This window comes from Etheostoma spectabile, chromosome 20 (genome assembly GCF_008692095.1).
Source record: "Etheostoma spectabile isolate EspeVRDwgs_2016 chromosome 20, UIUC_Espe_1.0, whole genome shotgun sequence".
Lineage (NCBI taxonomy): Eukaryota > Metazoa > Chordata > Actinopteri > Perciformes > Percidae > Etheostoma > Etheostoma spectabile.
The window spans coordinates 10,505,403-10,522,285 of NC_045752.1; the positions used below are offsets into that span (position 1 = coordinate 10,505,403).

At 41.9% G+C, this 16,883-nt stretch overlaps 2 protein-coding genes across 2 annotated transcripts; one reads left to right on the plus strand and one right to left on the minus strand.

Annotated features, from left to right (window-relative positions):
* Nucleotides 1-2,604: 2,604 nt before the first annotated feature.
* On the minus strand, nt 2,605-13,254 carry exoc5 (exocyst complex component 5). The gene is made up of 18 exons (XM_032499995.1): nt 13,228-13,254; nt 12,757-12,851; nt 11,172-11,319; nt 10,856-11,050; nt 9,307-9,371; nt 9,034-9,062; nt 8,822-8,931; nt 8,545-8,589; nt 8,314-8,454; nt 8,147-8,229; nt 7,840-8,049; nt 7,559-7,706; nt 7,316-7,424; nt 5,956-6,076; nt 5,725-5,811; nt 5,499-5,607; nt 5,085-5,300; nt 2,605-3,900 (listed from the first exon to the last, which is right to left on the minus strand). Exons 1-18 carry the CDS (start codon nt 13,252-13,254, stop codon nt 3,712-3,714), a joined length of 2,127 nt encoding a protein of 708 aa, XP_032355886.1. The 3' UTR covers nt 2,605-3,711.
* Nucleotides 10,512-16,857, plus strand: ap5m1 (adaptor related protein complex 5 subunit mu 1). Its single transcript, XM_032499996.1, has 9 exons — nt 10,512-10,524; nt 13,513-13,686; nt 13,827-14,487; nt 14,585-14,812; nt 14,895-15,034; nt 15,870-15,955; nt 16,058-16,170; nt 16,385-16,481; nt 16,561-16,857. The coding sequence occupies exons 2-9, from the start codon at nt 13,619-13,621 to the stop codon at nt 16,641-16,643; spliced, it is 1,476 nt and encodes a 491-aa protein (XP_032355887.1). The 5' UTR covers nt 10,512-10,524; nt 13,513-13,618; the 3' UTR covers nt 16,644-16,857.
* Nucleotides 16,858-16,883: the final 26 nt, after the last annotated feature.

Genomic DNA, 16,883 nt, shown 5'->3' on the forward strand with positions numbered 1-16,883 from the left:
TTTTAAGCATGCAAGCATGTCTATTTTATCAAGATAAAAATACAAACCGACACTTCTGCACTTTTAATTATAACATGTTGCTGCTACTGCTACTACAACCACTACTAAAATGATAGTCATACACTTCAATAATTACGAAGAATAGTAGGCTACACATGATTAATTGTACTTACAGCTTATTAAAAAGGCTTAATTTGTGGTAAATCAGGGCTCCGTATTTCAGAAGCAGTGCAGCTCCTCACACAGAGACATGTTTAGTGGATTGTGTGTGCAAACCCTGGAGCCCTCAGCTAGAGTGCCAGTCTGTTCCTGTGGAGCAGTCAACCAGACAAACCCAGCCAAGAGAGAGCAAGGCACAGGCACCGAGCCAGGAAATAGCACTGGAAAACACTCCACTATGGCAGAGAATTATAGTAATAGTGTTCTTATTGGAGAGAGTGAATTGGGGGAGGGTGTAAAAAAAAAGGACAAGCACAGCAGTTTAGCATCATTAAAAAGATGGTTGTGTATGATTGCTAGAATTAAGGGAGAGTTTCATTAAGCCCCATCAGACTAGACCTTGATAATGAGAAAGTGAGCAAAGGAGGCGAGTTGGCACCGTTCACATCCTGCACAGTGCAGCTCCCGGCTGCCCAAGACTGAAGGTGGCGCGGCACCTGTGCCATTTTGGCCCCGGCATTATATGGGCAGGAGGTCAAGGCCAGGGCAACATCTGCATCACATCAGAGGGCCTGGCTGTGTGCCCATATAATAACAGTCTCTCACAGAGAAATCCTTAACAATAGATTTGAAAAGGACAAAGTGCTTTTCTGTGGTTACTCTCAAATCAACTACACAGTATCATTTTCATGATTTAATGAAGCGTTTCTTGCAGCTAAATAAGCAAACAATTGATACTGATTACATCTGTGTCATAATTTAGGGTAACACACTGCAGTGTGTCAAGTCACAATTACCTGACTAATTTTAACAGGGGGATCCTTAATACCATCCCTGTCTGTCTGCTACAGCTAGAACACCTGAGTCATCTTTCCGATAGCGTAAATAAACCACCGAAATTGATACAAGCAGCCAGCACACTAAAGAGCAAATCATTATGCATCATTAGGTGAAGATTTAGTTTAAACGTGTTTAGCTGGAATTAAGCAAAGCTGTTGTTGACATGGATTGACTGCTGTAATGCTTTATTGTCAGTGCTCCAGGAGGCAGAGGGAGGGCCGGCCTAGTTGGTGCAGCAGCAATGCGCCGAAAGCAAGGATTTATGGGATGTTAGAGGACTAGCCGGGTGTGCAGAAAGAGTGGAAAGACAAGAAAGTATGGTTGGTGATTTGGCAGAGGAGACAAAGGGAGGCAGATGCATGAAATAGGGGAAACAAATGAGGGCATCTGTGGTCAGTGGAATTAGGAGGATTGAGTTGCGGAATTTTGAATCTTAACGTGAATATGGATGTGTAAGTGGTTTTACAGACTCCCATATAAATCTAAAGATCAGATGATTTGTACTTCAAATGGCAGACATACTGTATCTTCAAAACATTTGGGTTAGGGCCTCATTGTTGGTTTAATTTTTTTTCTGTTTAAAAAACAGGTGGATCATTGGATAGGAATAGGTAGCCTACTAATTCAAGGCTAATCACTGTGAAATTAGGAAAGTTTCCTATTATCTGAATGACTACAAGAAACATACTAAAGGTGCTTGTTGTGTTATTGGCCTTATGGAAGGATGTGGATGAGTAAAACTTCTGCAGATGGAAAAAGCCTTAACAAGACATAGAATCAAAAGGTGGAACATCAACAACCTGTCCGTGGTCAGTTCAACCACAGACAAATATCCCTCTCCTGTCATGACTCCCTGTGTTTGCATGTGTTGGCTTCTTTATGTGTTTGAATGTGTATGCAAGAGCTGCTCAAACCGACGAGTAAGAGAGGGAGAGGACAGTCTTATCCAGCTCTCCAGTGTTGACAGTATTACTAATCCCCTCCACCTGCTCAAACACCCACCCCAAAAAACACATCCCTCCCCCTCTTCTATGTGCCTGCGCTGGGAGTCCCTGGGGCCAGGCTGCGCCTCTGCCTTCGTCTCCACACCAGTTATCGTCGCTGGCCTGGCTCCGCTCCCCCAACCCCTTCCTGCACCACGCACATTAATCGCCGCAAAAACAAATAGTTTTCAAATGTTTGGAATAGACCCACTGTTTGCATCAGGGCCTAACAAAATAATTTTTACAAGCTATCCAGTTGTGATTAGGGCTGAGAGAATTGAATTTATGTGGCATTGATAATATTAATATTAGCCTAATTAATTATGTTGTTTGAACTTGCACAGCACCGTGTGTACCTTCTACACAACACTAACCAGCCGGAGCTGGAACTGAGCTCTCAGGCGTCTCTATCTCCCCGGCTCTCCCCTAGTCCATGACTACTGCACACAATTCATCAACTCGTAGATATCTAATCCCCTCTGGCTCTGCTCACTTCCAGAAGTCTAAGAAAGAACTTTACTCTGGTGGCAAGAATTCCCATGAATACATGATGACTTCCTCAGAAAAGCAGACTGTTTCTTCTCACTTTGAAAGTGACATTTGCTGAGAGAACTGGCCAAACTTTCTATTGAGAGCTCCCCATTTATTAAGGATGTTCAGAAGAGGGACAATTATAAAATGCAACATATTGTTCATGAGTCACTAATTAAAGTAATCAGCAGTACAGTGGGAGCAGCAGCTTTGCGTAGGAGACATTTTCAGGCATCAGGGACATGATCTACCTTCTTGTTTTAGTGCAGAAGACAGTGACTGAGACCAAATAAGCCCTGTGTGAAGAACTCTAGTTTGTTTCCTTAATCAGCCAAGGTGAACATGTCAATGTCCCCTGACCTAGAAACACTGCAGATCCAGCCAACAATGTCTTTGGACTGTGTGCGCCACTGGATGAGCAAGTGTTGATCTGTGCAATTACAGTGACACATATTCACTGACCCATCACACCAGTCATCTTAGCCTGAGCAGGGACCACCCAAACCTCCAGAGAGGTTCTCAGACCTGTTAGTAGTTCAGATCACACTTCTCTGTGATGGCCTCTTGACCTGTACTTTGTGGTCAGAGGTCAAAGGTTAGAGAGGTGGTCATGGGTCCCTTTTAGCCAGACAGAGCTCTATATCTCATGCTTGGTTGGGGCCGTCTATGTCAGATCCCTTGCACTTCATTACAAAGGGTAGCTGTTTCCAACACACAGTGCTTCTGCACGCCTGATATCTGACGTTAGAGCATGATTGTTGACAGTTTCTCTTTACAGCAGCTTTATGGACTATACCTGTGCACAATTGCAGCCACATCATTTTTTTATATTTGGCACAATCAATAAATGTTTCTTTTTGCATAAGTACAGAAATCAATGCTGTCAATTTACTTATGTCAGAAAGTCTTAGCCATGTGGATTGGTGGTGGATTAGTATTTAAAAACAAGTGAAAATCTTAATTCAATGGACAATTAAATTTCCTTAGTTTGGAGAAATAAACAATGAACAAAAGGTAAAATGCACATTTCCCACATTTAAGGAGCAGCCTCCATGATGTACAAAGCAATCCCAGTAAAGTCTGTATGCTGGGGCCAGGCTGATGCATTTTCTGAAGCAGCGATGGGTATCTCCAAGGTGCATCGTCTCATCAAAGCATGGGTTACTGGACGGAGGGCAGCAAGGTGTTGAATCAGTCATTAACTGAAGTGTCGACCTAGTCTGGCTGAACGGTAGTCCACTCTAAGCTGGACGAAGGCGTGCAGGAGGTTTCGGTCCAGATTGGTGAGTTGCTCACCTGAACACACCTGCTTCAGGTTGTCAGGGGCAACAACCAGGAGGTTACAAAGGGCGTGGAGTGTGTCAAAGAGCTGCAACACCAGAGGGACCTGAAGAAGAGACAGGCACCAAAACTATTATACCTTGTAAACTATAAACACCAAGGTTTTCCCTGCATACTCGCAAGGCTGTCATGACAAATGCTCTGGTCTAAATTATAAATCACAGGTTTTATTGTATTGTGACTTCACGAGCAAAACATGATGTAAACCCTGTATCTAAAACCCATAGCTCTATGGCCACAATCAGGGCTGTAGTCAAGTCTAAGACAAGTCCAAGAACAGGACTAGTTGAGACTGAGTCTAAAGAGGTTCCAATCGAAGTAAAGACTGAGTCCAAATGAGAGACATTCAAGACGGAGACAGAAAACAAAAATTTAGACTAAATTAAAGACTTAAGTACTACAGCCCTGGCCACAATGCTTAAATAACATGCCCCATCTCCTCCATTCCTGCATCTAATTGTGTGTAGTGCTGATATTATTTGGCCAATTAAACATTTGGTCAATCGACAAAACAATTCTCAACAAGAATGTTTTATAACTAAATCATTTTAAGTTTATCAAATTAAAATGTTGAGCGCCAGGAAAGACCCTGGACACTTGGCGCAACATCGCCAACTCCTTGAGGTCCGGGCTCTAGCCCTGTGCTACAACTTTGACCTCAACCTGCGCATGTGATTGGTCCTTTGTCTCTGTGTGTGTCTGTTCATGTATGTGTTTGTGTGTGTGTGTGTGTTTCTGCATGTGTGTCTCTCCCTCCCAGCTGTCCTCTCTGGTTGTTTTTTTTTGCATTCTAATGTCTCAGTGTATTGTTTGCATCTGTTGACAATGTATGAATATATATTAAAAAAAATTAAATTTGATCACAAAAAAAAATTTAAATGTCAAACATCTGAAGGTTCCAGGGACGACTACATGAGAATTTGAAGTATTTTTTTTATAATATAATAATAAAACTTTTTATAAAATATCTTAAATAGCTGTCACAAAATAAGAAATAGGACACTGACCCCTTAAGCTCTGGGAATTTGCAATTTCACATTTATAGACTTATGATTTTAAACAATTGATCAAATAATCAATGATAAATTATTTGTGCCATTTTAAAATTAAAAATTAGAGCATTCACCTAAACTGACCTAACGTAATAACAAACACAACAAGGTTCTTTGTTGGAGGATCCATGTTTTGCCCTGTGACCAGTGTATCCTGGACCTATGCCCCCCCGCTCACCCTGAAATCCTTGGCGCATCGTCTGTATTCAGCCACATCGCAGATGGCCAGCATGCCTCCCATTGAGCTGTAGCTGTACTGCTGTAGGTGCTCATGGATGAGCCGGTGGAAACGAATGCCCAACTCCGTCAGCACTGTGTCCACATTTTTCCCATCCATAGACTTCCGAACATGCTCCACCTGCCGACTGACGTAGACGCATACCTTGGAGCAGGCCTGCCAGGCGGGAAGGAACACAAGGACAACATGCTGGTAAAACTGACAAAAACCAAAGGCATTTCAAAAACTTTGAAATGCCTGTTTATGTTTAAGAACAAGATAGACGGATGGAAGTGATTTGCAAGTTGCATTTGCTGATTTGTTTTGCTTTGCATGTGAGCTCAGTGGTGGTAGTTAAGGCCTTGTATCTCTTACTGTAGTGTACTGGATCATGACGTTGTTCTCGTCCTCAGGCCTGAAATCAGTCTTCTTCTGCTCTGTTGCCAAGATGTGCTTCATTTGTCCCACCATGCAGTTTATTGTTCTGTGTAAAAAAAAACACATTGGAAAATGTTTTAAAGACCATTGATTGTTCTATTATTGTTTTTTGTTTGCAGTATGAAACACATTACACGCAAGAACAATTTGTAAACATACTGACCTGTCGATTCCTGTGTCCAGTTTTACTTCCATCTGTTCAATCACCTCTTTCTTCTTGTGCAGGCACTCTGCCAACTTTGGAGATGAGCTGAAGACATACATTTTCAAAAAGGTCAAATCAAAGTTCTACCTTTACTTAATCTAAAAATGATGTGATGATGAGAGGCAGTGGCAATAGAATAACAAATCACTTTTGAATGTATATGATTTTAAACTTTGACCTAGAACTGACCTTATTAGAGGCATGAGCTGGTCATTAAACTGCTTGTCAAACAAGTGGAAGATAGAGTTTGCCTGTTGAACAACATCCAGGAAGTACAGGTTGGCATTCTTGGCATCTGATGATGGAATTGCTGTAGATCAAAAAGAAAAGAGAGAGAGAAAAAGCCAGAAAAAACAAACAAACAAAAAGGATAAATCAATATGATTCACATAGGGCAGAAAACCACTGTTGCCTGCTCTCTATGGGTTGATACCACAGAAATATGATGTAAAAACATTAACAGCCTTGTTCTGCTTCTGCATCAGACAGTGAAGAGAAAGCAATCAAACTATGGGGACATCAATGTTGCATTTCTTTGATGAAGAATATACCTTATGAATAGAGCACTGGGAGATGAATAAACATGTTTAGTTCCACTGTAGCTGCCTGAAAACGATAAGCTAGTTCCTGTATTCAACCACATATAGAATGTAAAGAAATGCCACAGATGCACCATCTGCTGTGCATCAAGGTAACTTGGATAATTTTGCTTTTTTGTTAACTGCAATACGATTTGTTTATTGTATCGCTGAATTGTATCCATAGCAACAAGCATCATCTGGTGCATGACAAAGTAAAGTGGTATAAACAGTAGTAGGCCCATGCAACTTCCCTGACAGTGTATTGTTTTAAGTAATATCTATGGATGAATGGTAGTACCCAGATGTGCATTTTACAGCATGTGTTTCCCTTCAGGTGACAAAGGAAAAACAACTGTGGTGACATCGCATGATGCCTCTTCAACAAATCAAGACTGATTAGGTTCCTCCACATGCAGGTAAGAAATTAAGCTATATTATAAAATAAATATATTTGCCAGATATTGGCCTTCAGGTAGTCATGAGTAACTGGTAAGTACACCAATGGAAAAAAACCTGTAGAATCTACATAGTGACCCATCTGTTCCAAACTCTACTGTTTCTCCTTGTCATCATTCTGGATAGAATGATCACTGGACTTACAGACAAATAAAACCACTGACCCAGTACATTGCTTCCCATTTGTCCATCTTGTGTTTATGTAATACATGATAATTTGTGCTGTGATTAGAGTGTCATCCAACTTGCATGGAGTTGACTGCTGTTATCTACTGGAAATATTACTTTAGGAGTAGACAAGGTTTTTAGTTTTAGTCTCTATGCCACTGGGCTGTCTTATCTAGAAAGGAGACATAGGCTGGGTCTGGCCTTTGGGCCCTGTGAAGTACACACCTTTGTGGCCTGCATCCCTCAAAGAATCCATTCCCTGATTTGGGACATAGCTAAAGTGAGCATCCAAACTTACAGCAAGTACAGATTACAAATGTTATAATGAGCTGAATTGGATGTACCTGAGAGGCCAATCTCTAAGGCGTAGTCGATGTGTTCCACACACAGATGGTCAACTAGCAGCAGGAAGATCGAGAAGGCGTTCTTTGGCAGGTCTGAAGGATCTGAAAGCTGTGTCACCCCAAACAGAAAGAAAGGGAACACATTTAACTATTTTTGCCCAGCAGGATTTTCTCTCTTAAACCATTTATCTCAGCAGAAAACTATAAACTTTTATTTATTTAATTTCTTTATAATAAGCTCACCCTGTGGCATCTCTCAAAGGCATGACGCGTCTCTTGCAGCAGATTGACAACGAGCTCTGGGGACAGAAAGGTCTCCCCATGGGTGTCTATGACAGGGCCGAGTGAGAGGTTTGTGCGCTGTCTGATCCGCTCCTTCAGTTCTTGGATACTGCACCACAACACAAATGGTGATTATTTTGTTACACCATTATTATCATTGTTATTTTTCTGTTAAACATATTCAAATAATTAATTCTAACGGGTCCTGAAGTGGGGAAAAAAATTGATTACTAAAATCTGACCTGCCGGTGCCAATTAGGCGTTTCTGGTGATTCTTGGAGTCGTAGTAGCGCTGCAGAATCATGGCACCTCGAGAGCGAAGGTATTCCCTCTCCATATCAATGTAGCTTTCCAGGTATGAAGAGAAGATGCTCTTTATCAGCTTGGACAGGAAAGTGTGCTTGTCTGAGCCCAGGTTGAACTCTGTCAGCTTGGTGGCCAATGCTGTGGTCCTGAAAAATGTGTAAAAGAAGTGTGTAAAAGTGTAAGCATTAAGGTTACTGTGTAGACAGGAAGTGAATCAAAAAAATATGTGAACAAGTTCAATACCTGGTGTAAAGGTCATAGAGGTTCTTGAGGTACTGTTCTACATCAGAGTGTCGAGTCTCATCCAGTTTTTCCTTAACGTGGGCCTGCAGACACAAAGGTGTCAAATGTAACATGACAAATAGGGTGTGTCTAAATAAAACTAACCAAATGACAATTTAAAGAAATACCTGTAATTTGTTTTCAAAGATGTTCTGGATGAGTTTGGTCATAACAGTCTCTGGGCTGCTAAAGACCTCGCCCACCTGCTTGTTGACCCTCTGGCAGAGGACCGCAGTGTCCTCAAACACATCATTCCTCAGGTAGGCCCCCTATGAAGACAAACAAAGGGTTAAGCAAAAGTCTGTGGATAACACTGGCCAACAAACAAGTGGAATATTTTGTATAACTTGTACACTCACTTCCTGACACTGCTTGATATAAACATCCACACAGTGTGCATAGCCCTTGAACCAAAAGATACAAAAGTTACTTTACTGGAAGATTACATTACTCAAGGACAGATCCATAGCAACATTTAGAGACAAAAAAGAAGAAAACTTGCATGTTGGTATAATTAGTATCTCATGTACAAAGCAAGTGACAATCTCAATTATCAAAGACTGATGGTTAAATATGGACTAAAAATCAAATTTAGAAAGCAAAAATGATTCAATAAATATGATTCTTCCAGGTCACCTTGAAATGTAATAGAACCGCTGCCACCTCCCGCATACGTCCAATCTCACCCCTGCGCTGGGCAGCTGTGAACTCCTGGATTAACTGCCGCTCCAGGTCATGGTACTTACCTGGGTAGTAACACAAACAAAGACACAAAATAATTTTATCATTTGTAGCTAATTCCTAGTGTATTTATAATAGGGACATGATTAGTTTTAAAAAAAACTTACTTGCAATTTTTGCCTTGACATCTGCAAATCTGTCAGAGAAAAATATCATTAATCTTCAAAGAAAACATTACACATTATATCCCAATATACATTTTAAAATAGTAAATGTGTGTTTAATTTCTAGAAGCTGAATACCAAATTAAAATACTGTTATGCTCTATATATCCTGCAGTGGGTTTACACTGTGAGGAATGGTCTACATCACTAATACACCACCTTTCCCCTGTTTGACAATGCTCCTTTCTAAAGCTGCCTCCAGGATGCCTGACTCACCTGTCGAATGGCAGCTCCTGGGCAATGAGATGCAGCTTCTGAATTATATCAGCAGCCTCCTTAATCTGAAGGAGAGACAGAAAGAGTGAGTGTGAGAGAGAGAGAGAGAGCGAGAGTCAGGTGAGTGAGGCAAAAAGAGCACGACAGGACCATGACAGGGGACATCTAGACAGAAAGCTGGCAGGCCGCCGGCGGTGTCTCTACTTGGGGGATCATCATTTTAGAGCTGCCCTCCTCCACCTCCCCATGTTGAACAGGGAGCTGATAACAGTCAGGCTGCGCTCACCTGGGTATTGGCAGCAGCAACAGCAGCAGTCCTGACTTAGCAGCACATCCAACTCTGTACTGGCATGCCTTTTATGAATGGGCTGTAATCCCACAGGAGTCTAAATCGCCTTCAATAATCTGTCCGGCCAGGGATATCTGTCTTAAAAAAGTGGGCCCTGTCGACCCCCCCCCCCAGCCCCTCCTGACATACACACTGGCTGAAAAAGCCCCAGACCTACGAAAGGCCCGTCGTCCGCAACTCCTCTGTTCCCGCAGATGCCTGCCTCAGCTAACATCATTACCCTGCTCCCGTGAGGAGGATCCAGCCTTTCTGCTCGGCGAAGGTTTTCTAAGTATCTGTCCCCCAGCTAAGATTAGCTAAATCCCATGTAAGTAATGTAGCCGTCTCCCTGCAGTCAGGGTTTAGCAGCACTTGTCTCCTCGCTGGCGGCCCAGCCCTCCCTTTCAGAAGGATTAGCACAGCCATCCCCCTTCAGCTATTCACTTGCAGCTTTCCTCTTTCCCCCTTGTCTGGAGGTATGCTCAGGAAAAGGAATCTGGCCAGATATTTCTGCATGCTTTTCCTGAAAACTAGCTTCATCTCCAGCTCTCGTCTCTGGGATTGACCCCCAGACACGCTGCTCTGCATCCACTAATGATGTTGCTACTAACCAGAATTAATCTAAAGCATCCCAATTTCACTACTGTCACTAAGAAAACTGCAACATCTAACTTTCAGGGGTCACTTGTCTAACATCAACATCGTCCCTGTGTCGGCAGGAACTAAGTAAAAGTTTGCATCTCATCTTTGTGCATGCATCTTATTACCACCCTTATATATACCATCATGCTCTAAACTCTATGCTGCTGAGGACCAAATACATTCTTGCTCCCAGACAACATTCTGTAAATGCAATTAGAGTTGACATGAGCATGTTGACATCCATGCTAGTCAATCAGCCAGCTATTGTCAGACAGCAAATGAAAGTTTAATAATCCAAATTGGCCAAGGGATCCAACTAAAGGGATAAATTTGACAAATTAATATGGATGGTTTACCTCATAATCCTGTTCATTCTCACCTCCAGCAGTGTCACGGTGGGGGTCCTCGTCAATGGACACACACACACACACACACACACACACACACACACACACACACACACACACACACCACACACACCACCACAAAAACACATCACACACACACACACACACACACACACACACACACACACACACACACTAGAGTGAATGGAGGGAAGTTATGAAGAATACTCACCTTGTCTGGGTTATTGAAGACGTCACTGCGTAGGTCTCCATCCAAGAACTCGTTGAAGTAGGTCATCAGACGCTGAGCTTCCACAGCCCTCTGCCGAGGCGTGTTTACCCCCTCCAGCTGGTCGCCAAGGTGACAAACCTTGGTTGCCACATAGCTGATATGCTCATCAAGCTCCTGGAAATGCTGAAAGGCCACCTGAATTGACAAATAGCAGTGGAAATTTAATGGAAAGGGTCATTCTGTTATGAATGAAAAGGAACTTAAAATTTAAAGACATTCAGGTGGGTGTGAATGGCGGCTTGACCATACAACACACCTGGTTGCTTCTCTGCAAGTCATGAACTTTGTGGGCAAATTCCTTGGCCTCGCGATGACACTGATGCTCAAGCTTCTCCACCCGTCGCTGGATCTTCTCATCCAACTGCTTCAGCTCTTCTATGTGGTTCTCAAATTCTTCCAACAGCCTATCACAGAGAGACGAAAGACTGTAGAGCTTCACAGTGGTTTCATCAACATACGCTACAAGTAAAACACAAACAAAATGATCTTACTCTGGAGGACTAATTGAGTACCACAAGGTTAACTCTGTCCCACTGACCTCGCTGTTATAGTTACAGAATAGTGCCGGAGGCTTAATTCCTGGGTCCCCAGACTTAAGAAGCTCGGAAAACTAGCAACTTCGTCAGCTGCATTTTAAGTGCCATCAGGACTGCAGAGCAAATGTTCTAAGTCAGCATCACATTTCACAGAGTAGGAAACATCCCAAAATGATGAGTGTATAATCTCTTGACTAATTCCTTCAGCACTGGCTACAGCTTAAAGACATCTCCCATCCCTTCCCAATAGACACTCATTCCCTGGCTGGTGACTCACAGTATGGTGGCCTCCACAGATATGTTGTCTCTGACTCTTCGCTAAGAGCTTCCGAGGAGGTGGTGGCAACGGTTTTGTGGAGGAAGTAGATAAGGCAGGATGGATCCACAGTATAGTTAAACTGTTATGTTTTTTTTGCTTACAAGAAATAACTTGGTCCCCAAGTGTAAACATAACAACGAGCAGTGAAATTACCATGAAACAAAATAAACATAGATATTTGCTTTTTTTCCAACCCAACCATCAAAAACACTAACTTAGCATAGAGGAGACCAATATGAGCTTTAGTTAGTGCAGGAGGATTAACTCAGGTTTACTTTGAGTATTTAGAAAGTTGATACGCACAGCTGCAAAAAAATAAATCTTAATTTATTTTAAAATACTTTCAAGTTAAAAAAAACCATCGAATTACAAATCTAATTACGTTTGGAAAGCTGAAACCAATTGTACTCTTAACCCCTTAAAAAGTTGCCATGAAGTGCAGACAAGGCTGCAGTTAGAGCAAAAAAAAGCTCTGGTTTGGCAGTTAAGGTTAAGGAAAACAACATTGCTGAGCGACTGATCCTTCATTTTTGCACCTCTTACTGTTAGATATTTTAGGTAAAGCATTAAAGCTGTCTGAAACCTACTTTAAATATTTGTGAAAGGTTTATTCTATTTGTGAGAATGCAATAAAAGGGATATTTCACTGTTTTTTCACATGATATCCAGTTAGAAAACTGCCATACCTAGACTTGTCAAATCAGGACTACATTATTGCGGAGAGGCTAAAGATGATTTAAAACAAAGTTTCAGATGTGTGAAAGCTTTATTATATTTGTGAAAATGCAATAAAGGGAGAATTCACATCAAGCCCACACTGGATCAGGTTAAAGTAAAAAACACCCTACCTAGGCTTGTCAATCAGGATTACATTATCCCAGAGAAGCAAAAATATTCTTTAAAACATATATTCTACAGAGTTATTGACTCATGTTCAGGAAAGGAAGATGTGTACAGTAAATGTGAATGACAAACGCCAACAGTACCTTTTGGGGTCAAATGCCTCAGCTCCTCCTTTAGAGCCTCCTCCAGGTGTCCTCCATGCCAACCTTTCGATGTACTCATCTGCATCAAAGGGCTCCTGAGGGGGAGAGGAAGTGATGAGTGTACTGGTCATTACCTCACACAAAAAAAATCAGCAAAACACCAGCTATGATATAGAAGAATAGACTTGACCTAACGTTACTACACACTGCACGTTTTACAGCATTTGTTTTGATTTATTGCACACTAACGTTAACAGTGAATAACATTAACCAGAATAACTCCAATAAACTATATGTGTCCCTATTCTTTCTCTTTTACGACGGCTGTGTGGGTAATTATTAATCCTCTATAACGTTACACACTTAGGAGAAATGAGTCAGTACCGTTAAGCTACCGTTAACAATAGTTAGCAACCAAACGTTAGCTAGCCTGACAGCTAACACAGCTCTCCGGCGCAGCAGTCATTTTACCTCGAACAGCTGGGCAGTTGTCGCCATGTTCCAGATTCAGCTGTCGGCGTAGTGAAATGCAATTTAGAGGAAGGAGTTCAGAGTCGGCAATACCGCCGACTTCCACATGGATTTGCTGATTTCGTACAGTTTTGCCCTTTGTTGACAGCTAGCTGATTAGCAGTCCAGCTTCCTGTATGGGTGGAGAAGGGTGGGAATAACTGCTTGCAAGTGCGCAAGCGCAAATCTCGTGTGATTGGTGGTAATGTCACATGAGACAGCAGCAGGAAGTAAGTTGCTGCGTAGCGTTAATCAAATGAGGAATATCTCTGAACTGCACAATAAGATGCGAATATTAATATTGAAGTCACAGAATAGTCTGTAAATTGAAGACGTCAGTGCAGCCGGACAAATGAGTGTGCGTGCTTTGTGGATTATTTCTCATGAAAAAGGAGAAAATGTGTCAATACTTTTTACAAGGTATGTTAAATGAGTTGCAATGGCTCTAATATTCTACTTCATGTTCACAATACTGTAGAAGACCTTAGCAGCGCACTAATGTGGTAAATATCTGCTGTCTGCAGTGTTTTGTAATGTATTCTTGTGTCTGCCACCCACAGGAGGTTTGCTACTGTGGAGCACCGTGCAAAGATCCTGGCAGGTTCCTCATATAGGGCAGTCCCAGAAGACAACACTGTGCTGCAGCTCCTGCTCACTGAGTTGGGGCTTTCAGACTCCAACAAGTCCTATGTAGCTCTCAGAGATGATTGCCTTCATCGTCAGCGTCTACCAGCCCTGGAGCTGTGGGTGGACGGTCCTGGAAAGGGATTTCTTTGGCCAGTGTTGGCCATCTCCCACGGGCCTCTTACCCTAGCTTGCTTGCCTTTAGTGGATGTCCCTGTTGAGCCACGGCCACCCCTTGCCAGCCTGCTGTCTGTCTCCCAGGGCCTTACACTCTTGGCAGGTCTGCAGACTTTTCTCCTTGGCTCTGGGGGTAAGCCTGATAGGGAGGGGCTGGCCTCTCGCCTTGCGATGCTGCCCTCTGTGCTCTTGCAGGTTTGTCCACTTGGCACACCCCTGGATGTGCCACTACTGGGGCCACCTGCTACACCCACAGTGCCCGCTCCTGCAGGGAACCAGAAGCAGCCAGCCTGGAAGACGGGGCTCCACCGTGGTCGAGCAGTGGTCAACATAGCACTGACAGAAACAGTGCGCTCCATGCAGTATGGTAACAGGAGCAGGCAGGACCTGTGGGATGTTTATGGCACTGTGACATGCAAAGTAAGGGCACAGTGTAAAGGAAAGCAAGCAATGTTTTTTTTTTTTGCCTGTTTCCATTATTTTTCTTCATTCTACTTGTTTTTCCTTCTGTCAACAGTGTGAAGTAGAAGGGGTGCTCCCAAATGTAACAGTGACCCTCACACTGCCACCAAATGGTTCTCCGCTACAGGACATCCTGGTCCATCCTTGTGTCACCTCACTGGATTCTAGTATCTTGACTGCCAGCAGTGTGGATAACAGTGATGGCTCAGCTTTCTCAGGGCCATATAAGTTCCCCTTCTCTCCTCCTCTGGAGCCTTTCAGACTATGCAGCTATACATCTCAGGTATTAAACATACATACTAACATACTTCTAATCCCACACATTAGTGCTAATGTCTCAAGTAATTCTTTCAATTTTTCATTAGGTCCCCGTTCCACCTATCCTTGGTTCGTATCAAGTGAGGGAAGAAGAGAACCAGCTGCGTGTGTCAGTAACCCTTAAACTTCATGAGAGTGTGAAGAACAGCTTTGAGTACTGTGAAGCACACCTGCCATTCTTTAACAGGTACGCAGCACAAGGTGCAGTCTTTTAGATCTGGGCACCTGCCAGTTTTTGTTTCCTGTAGAGCAAAAAGGTTTAATGCCTCACTATCTATGCTGACATCCAATCAGAAATCAAGGTAATTTACAGATTAGTTTTAATGTTTACAAGATTGAAACTATTTAATGACAAACTAAACCACACCATTCTTTTTTAGACCTGAGCATTATAAATTCATGTAGTTAGATTAACATAATATTTTCATTAACTGATGTTTGCTAGCTATGCTGCCAAACTAATGTCAAACTAATTCCAGCTGGCAATCAAATAAAAGCATCAATGAGATAAATAGTTTTTAAAAACGGTTGAATTACAATGAAAAATTATATTTATACTTAATTATAAACACCACTTATCATAATTATATTTATTATTAATTATAAACACCACTTATTACACTAGTGACATTTTTATTGATTTCATCTTGCTGAAAACATTTTCCTCCATTAATTATAACCATAACTATTTATATCCTTTTGTTAATTGGAACAGAGCCATCTCCCATCCTTAAATAAACTGCACAGTTTTTTTTGCAAAACACCTGCACTGGTCTCATTACAGTGCACTAAATAACTCGCCTTAGCTACATAAATGAGTCCTCCAATGTCCAAGTCATAGTAATTTAGTCATAGTAACTTAGTAACCTAATCTACAGTCTCAAACTTAACTCCATTATGTGCATCCGTATGATAAAATAGTCCTCTCACACAAAAGCCTGTTGCTTGAAGTGGTTGAACTCAACCACTTTAATTTGGATGTTGGCACCAACATCTGCATGTCGCCTCTGCGTCTGCGTCAGGGATCAGATGGGTGTTGTGGATGTTAAGGTGAGCGCCGGACAGCTGGAGGTTTCAAAGGAGAAGAACCTGTTGGTCTGGGGCCTGGGTAAGCACTCTGCTCCTGAACATCAGTGTTAAAAATATCACTTCAAAGCTGTATATTTGAAAACAAAACTGATGAGTAGCTTTTTTCCTCATTCATATTTAGGACAAAAGTTCCCTAAATGTCGTGAGGTCACAATGGAGGGCAAGATCAGCTTTTCTGGGCCGATACCAGGACCTACTGACCCTCTCTGCAGAGAACTTACAGCCTATATCAAGGTAAGGGAATATGTGTGGTAATAATCAGAAGCCTGATTCATGATTCAGTTTGTTTATTTACAGCTACTGCATGTTGCATCAATTGTTAAACAAATAGGTCTGGCAATGCAAGGTTATTAAAAAATCTATTGCTAATGTCAAATGGATAAGGGATGTATTAATATATAATTATTACTTTGTAAAATGATGAACACTTCAACCGTTATCTTCCCAGTTGTATTTCAAAGTGCCTGACATGACGCTCTCTGGGTGCTGTGTGGACCAGCATTCAGTGCAGGTTTATTCCTCTGCCAAACCTCGGATTGTAACATGTAAGCTTACAATAGGTTTTGTATGAAATATTAGGCTGTATGCACGTTTTCTGAAACTAAAAAATTGTCTTGTTTTCAGCCCGAGAACTTCAATCCAAAGAGTACTTCATATGGAATTCAACAGGAACTGCTCCGGTAGCCTCTGGGCAGATGATGCTGTAGCATGGATACACAAATAACAGCGCGGTGGAAAAGTGCTTAGTTCACTATACTGTCACAGGACTAAAGACTGTCAAGCATATACAGTGATCCAGACTGGATGTGACCCCGTAAATTAAAACTATCCTGTTGTTACTGCTGATCTTACAAATGATAGGACATATAAATAAATGTCATCATTATTATTATCAAATAATTACATGTAAAAGACCTAATCGTATTGCTTTCATTGATCTTTTTTTT

Coding starts and splice junctions, on each gene's coding strand:
- exoc5 (XM_032499995.1), bottom strand. CDS start 13,254: ATGGCGACAACTGCCCAGCTGTTCGAG. Junction 9,372..10,855: donor TCTTCAATAACCCAGACAAG/GTGAGTATTCTT, acceptor TCTCTCCTTCAG/ATTAAGGAGGCTGCTGATAT. Junction 7,707..7,839: donor CGCCTAATTGGCACCGGCAG/GTCAGATTTTAG, acceptor GTTGTGGTGCAG/TATCCAAGAACTGAAGGAGC.
- ap5m1 (XM_032499996.1), top strand. CDS start 13,619: ATGAGTGTGCGTGCTTTGTGGATTATTTCTCATGAAAAAGGAGAAAAT. Junction 13,687..13,826: donor GTGTCAATACTTTTTACAAG/GTATGTTAAATG, acceptor TGCCACCCACAG/GAGGTTTGCTACTGTGGAGC. Junction 15,956..16,057: donor CCTGTTGGTCTGGGGCCTGG/GTAAGCACTCTG, acceptor ATTCATATTTAG/GACAAAAGTTCCCTAAATGT.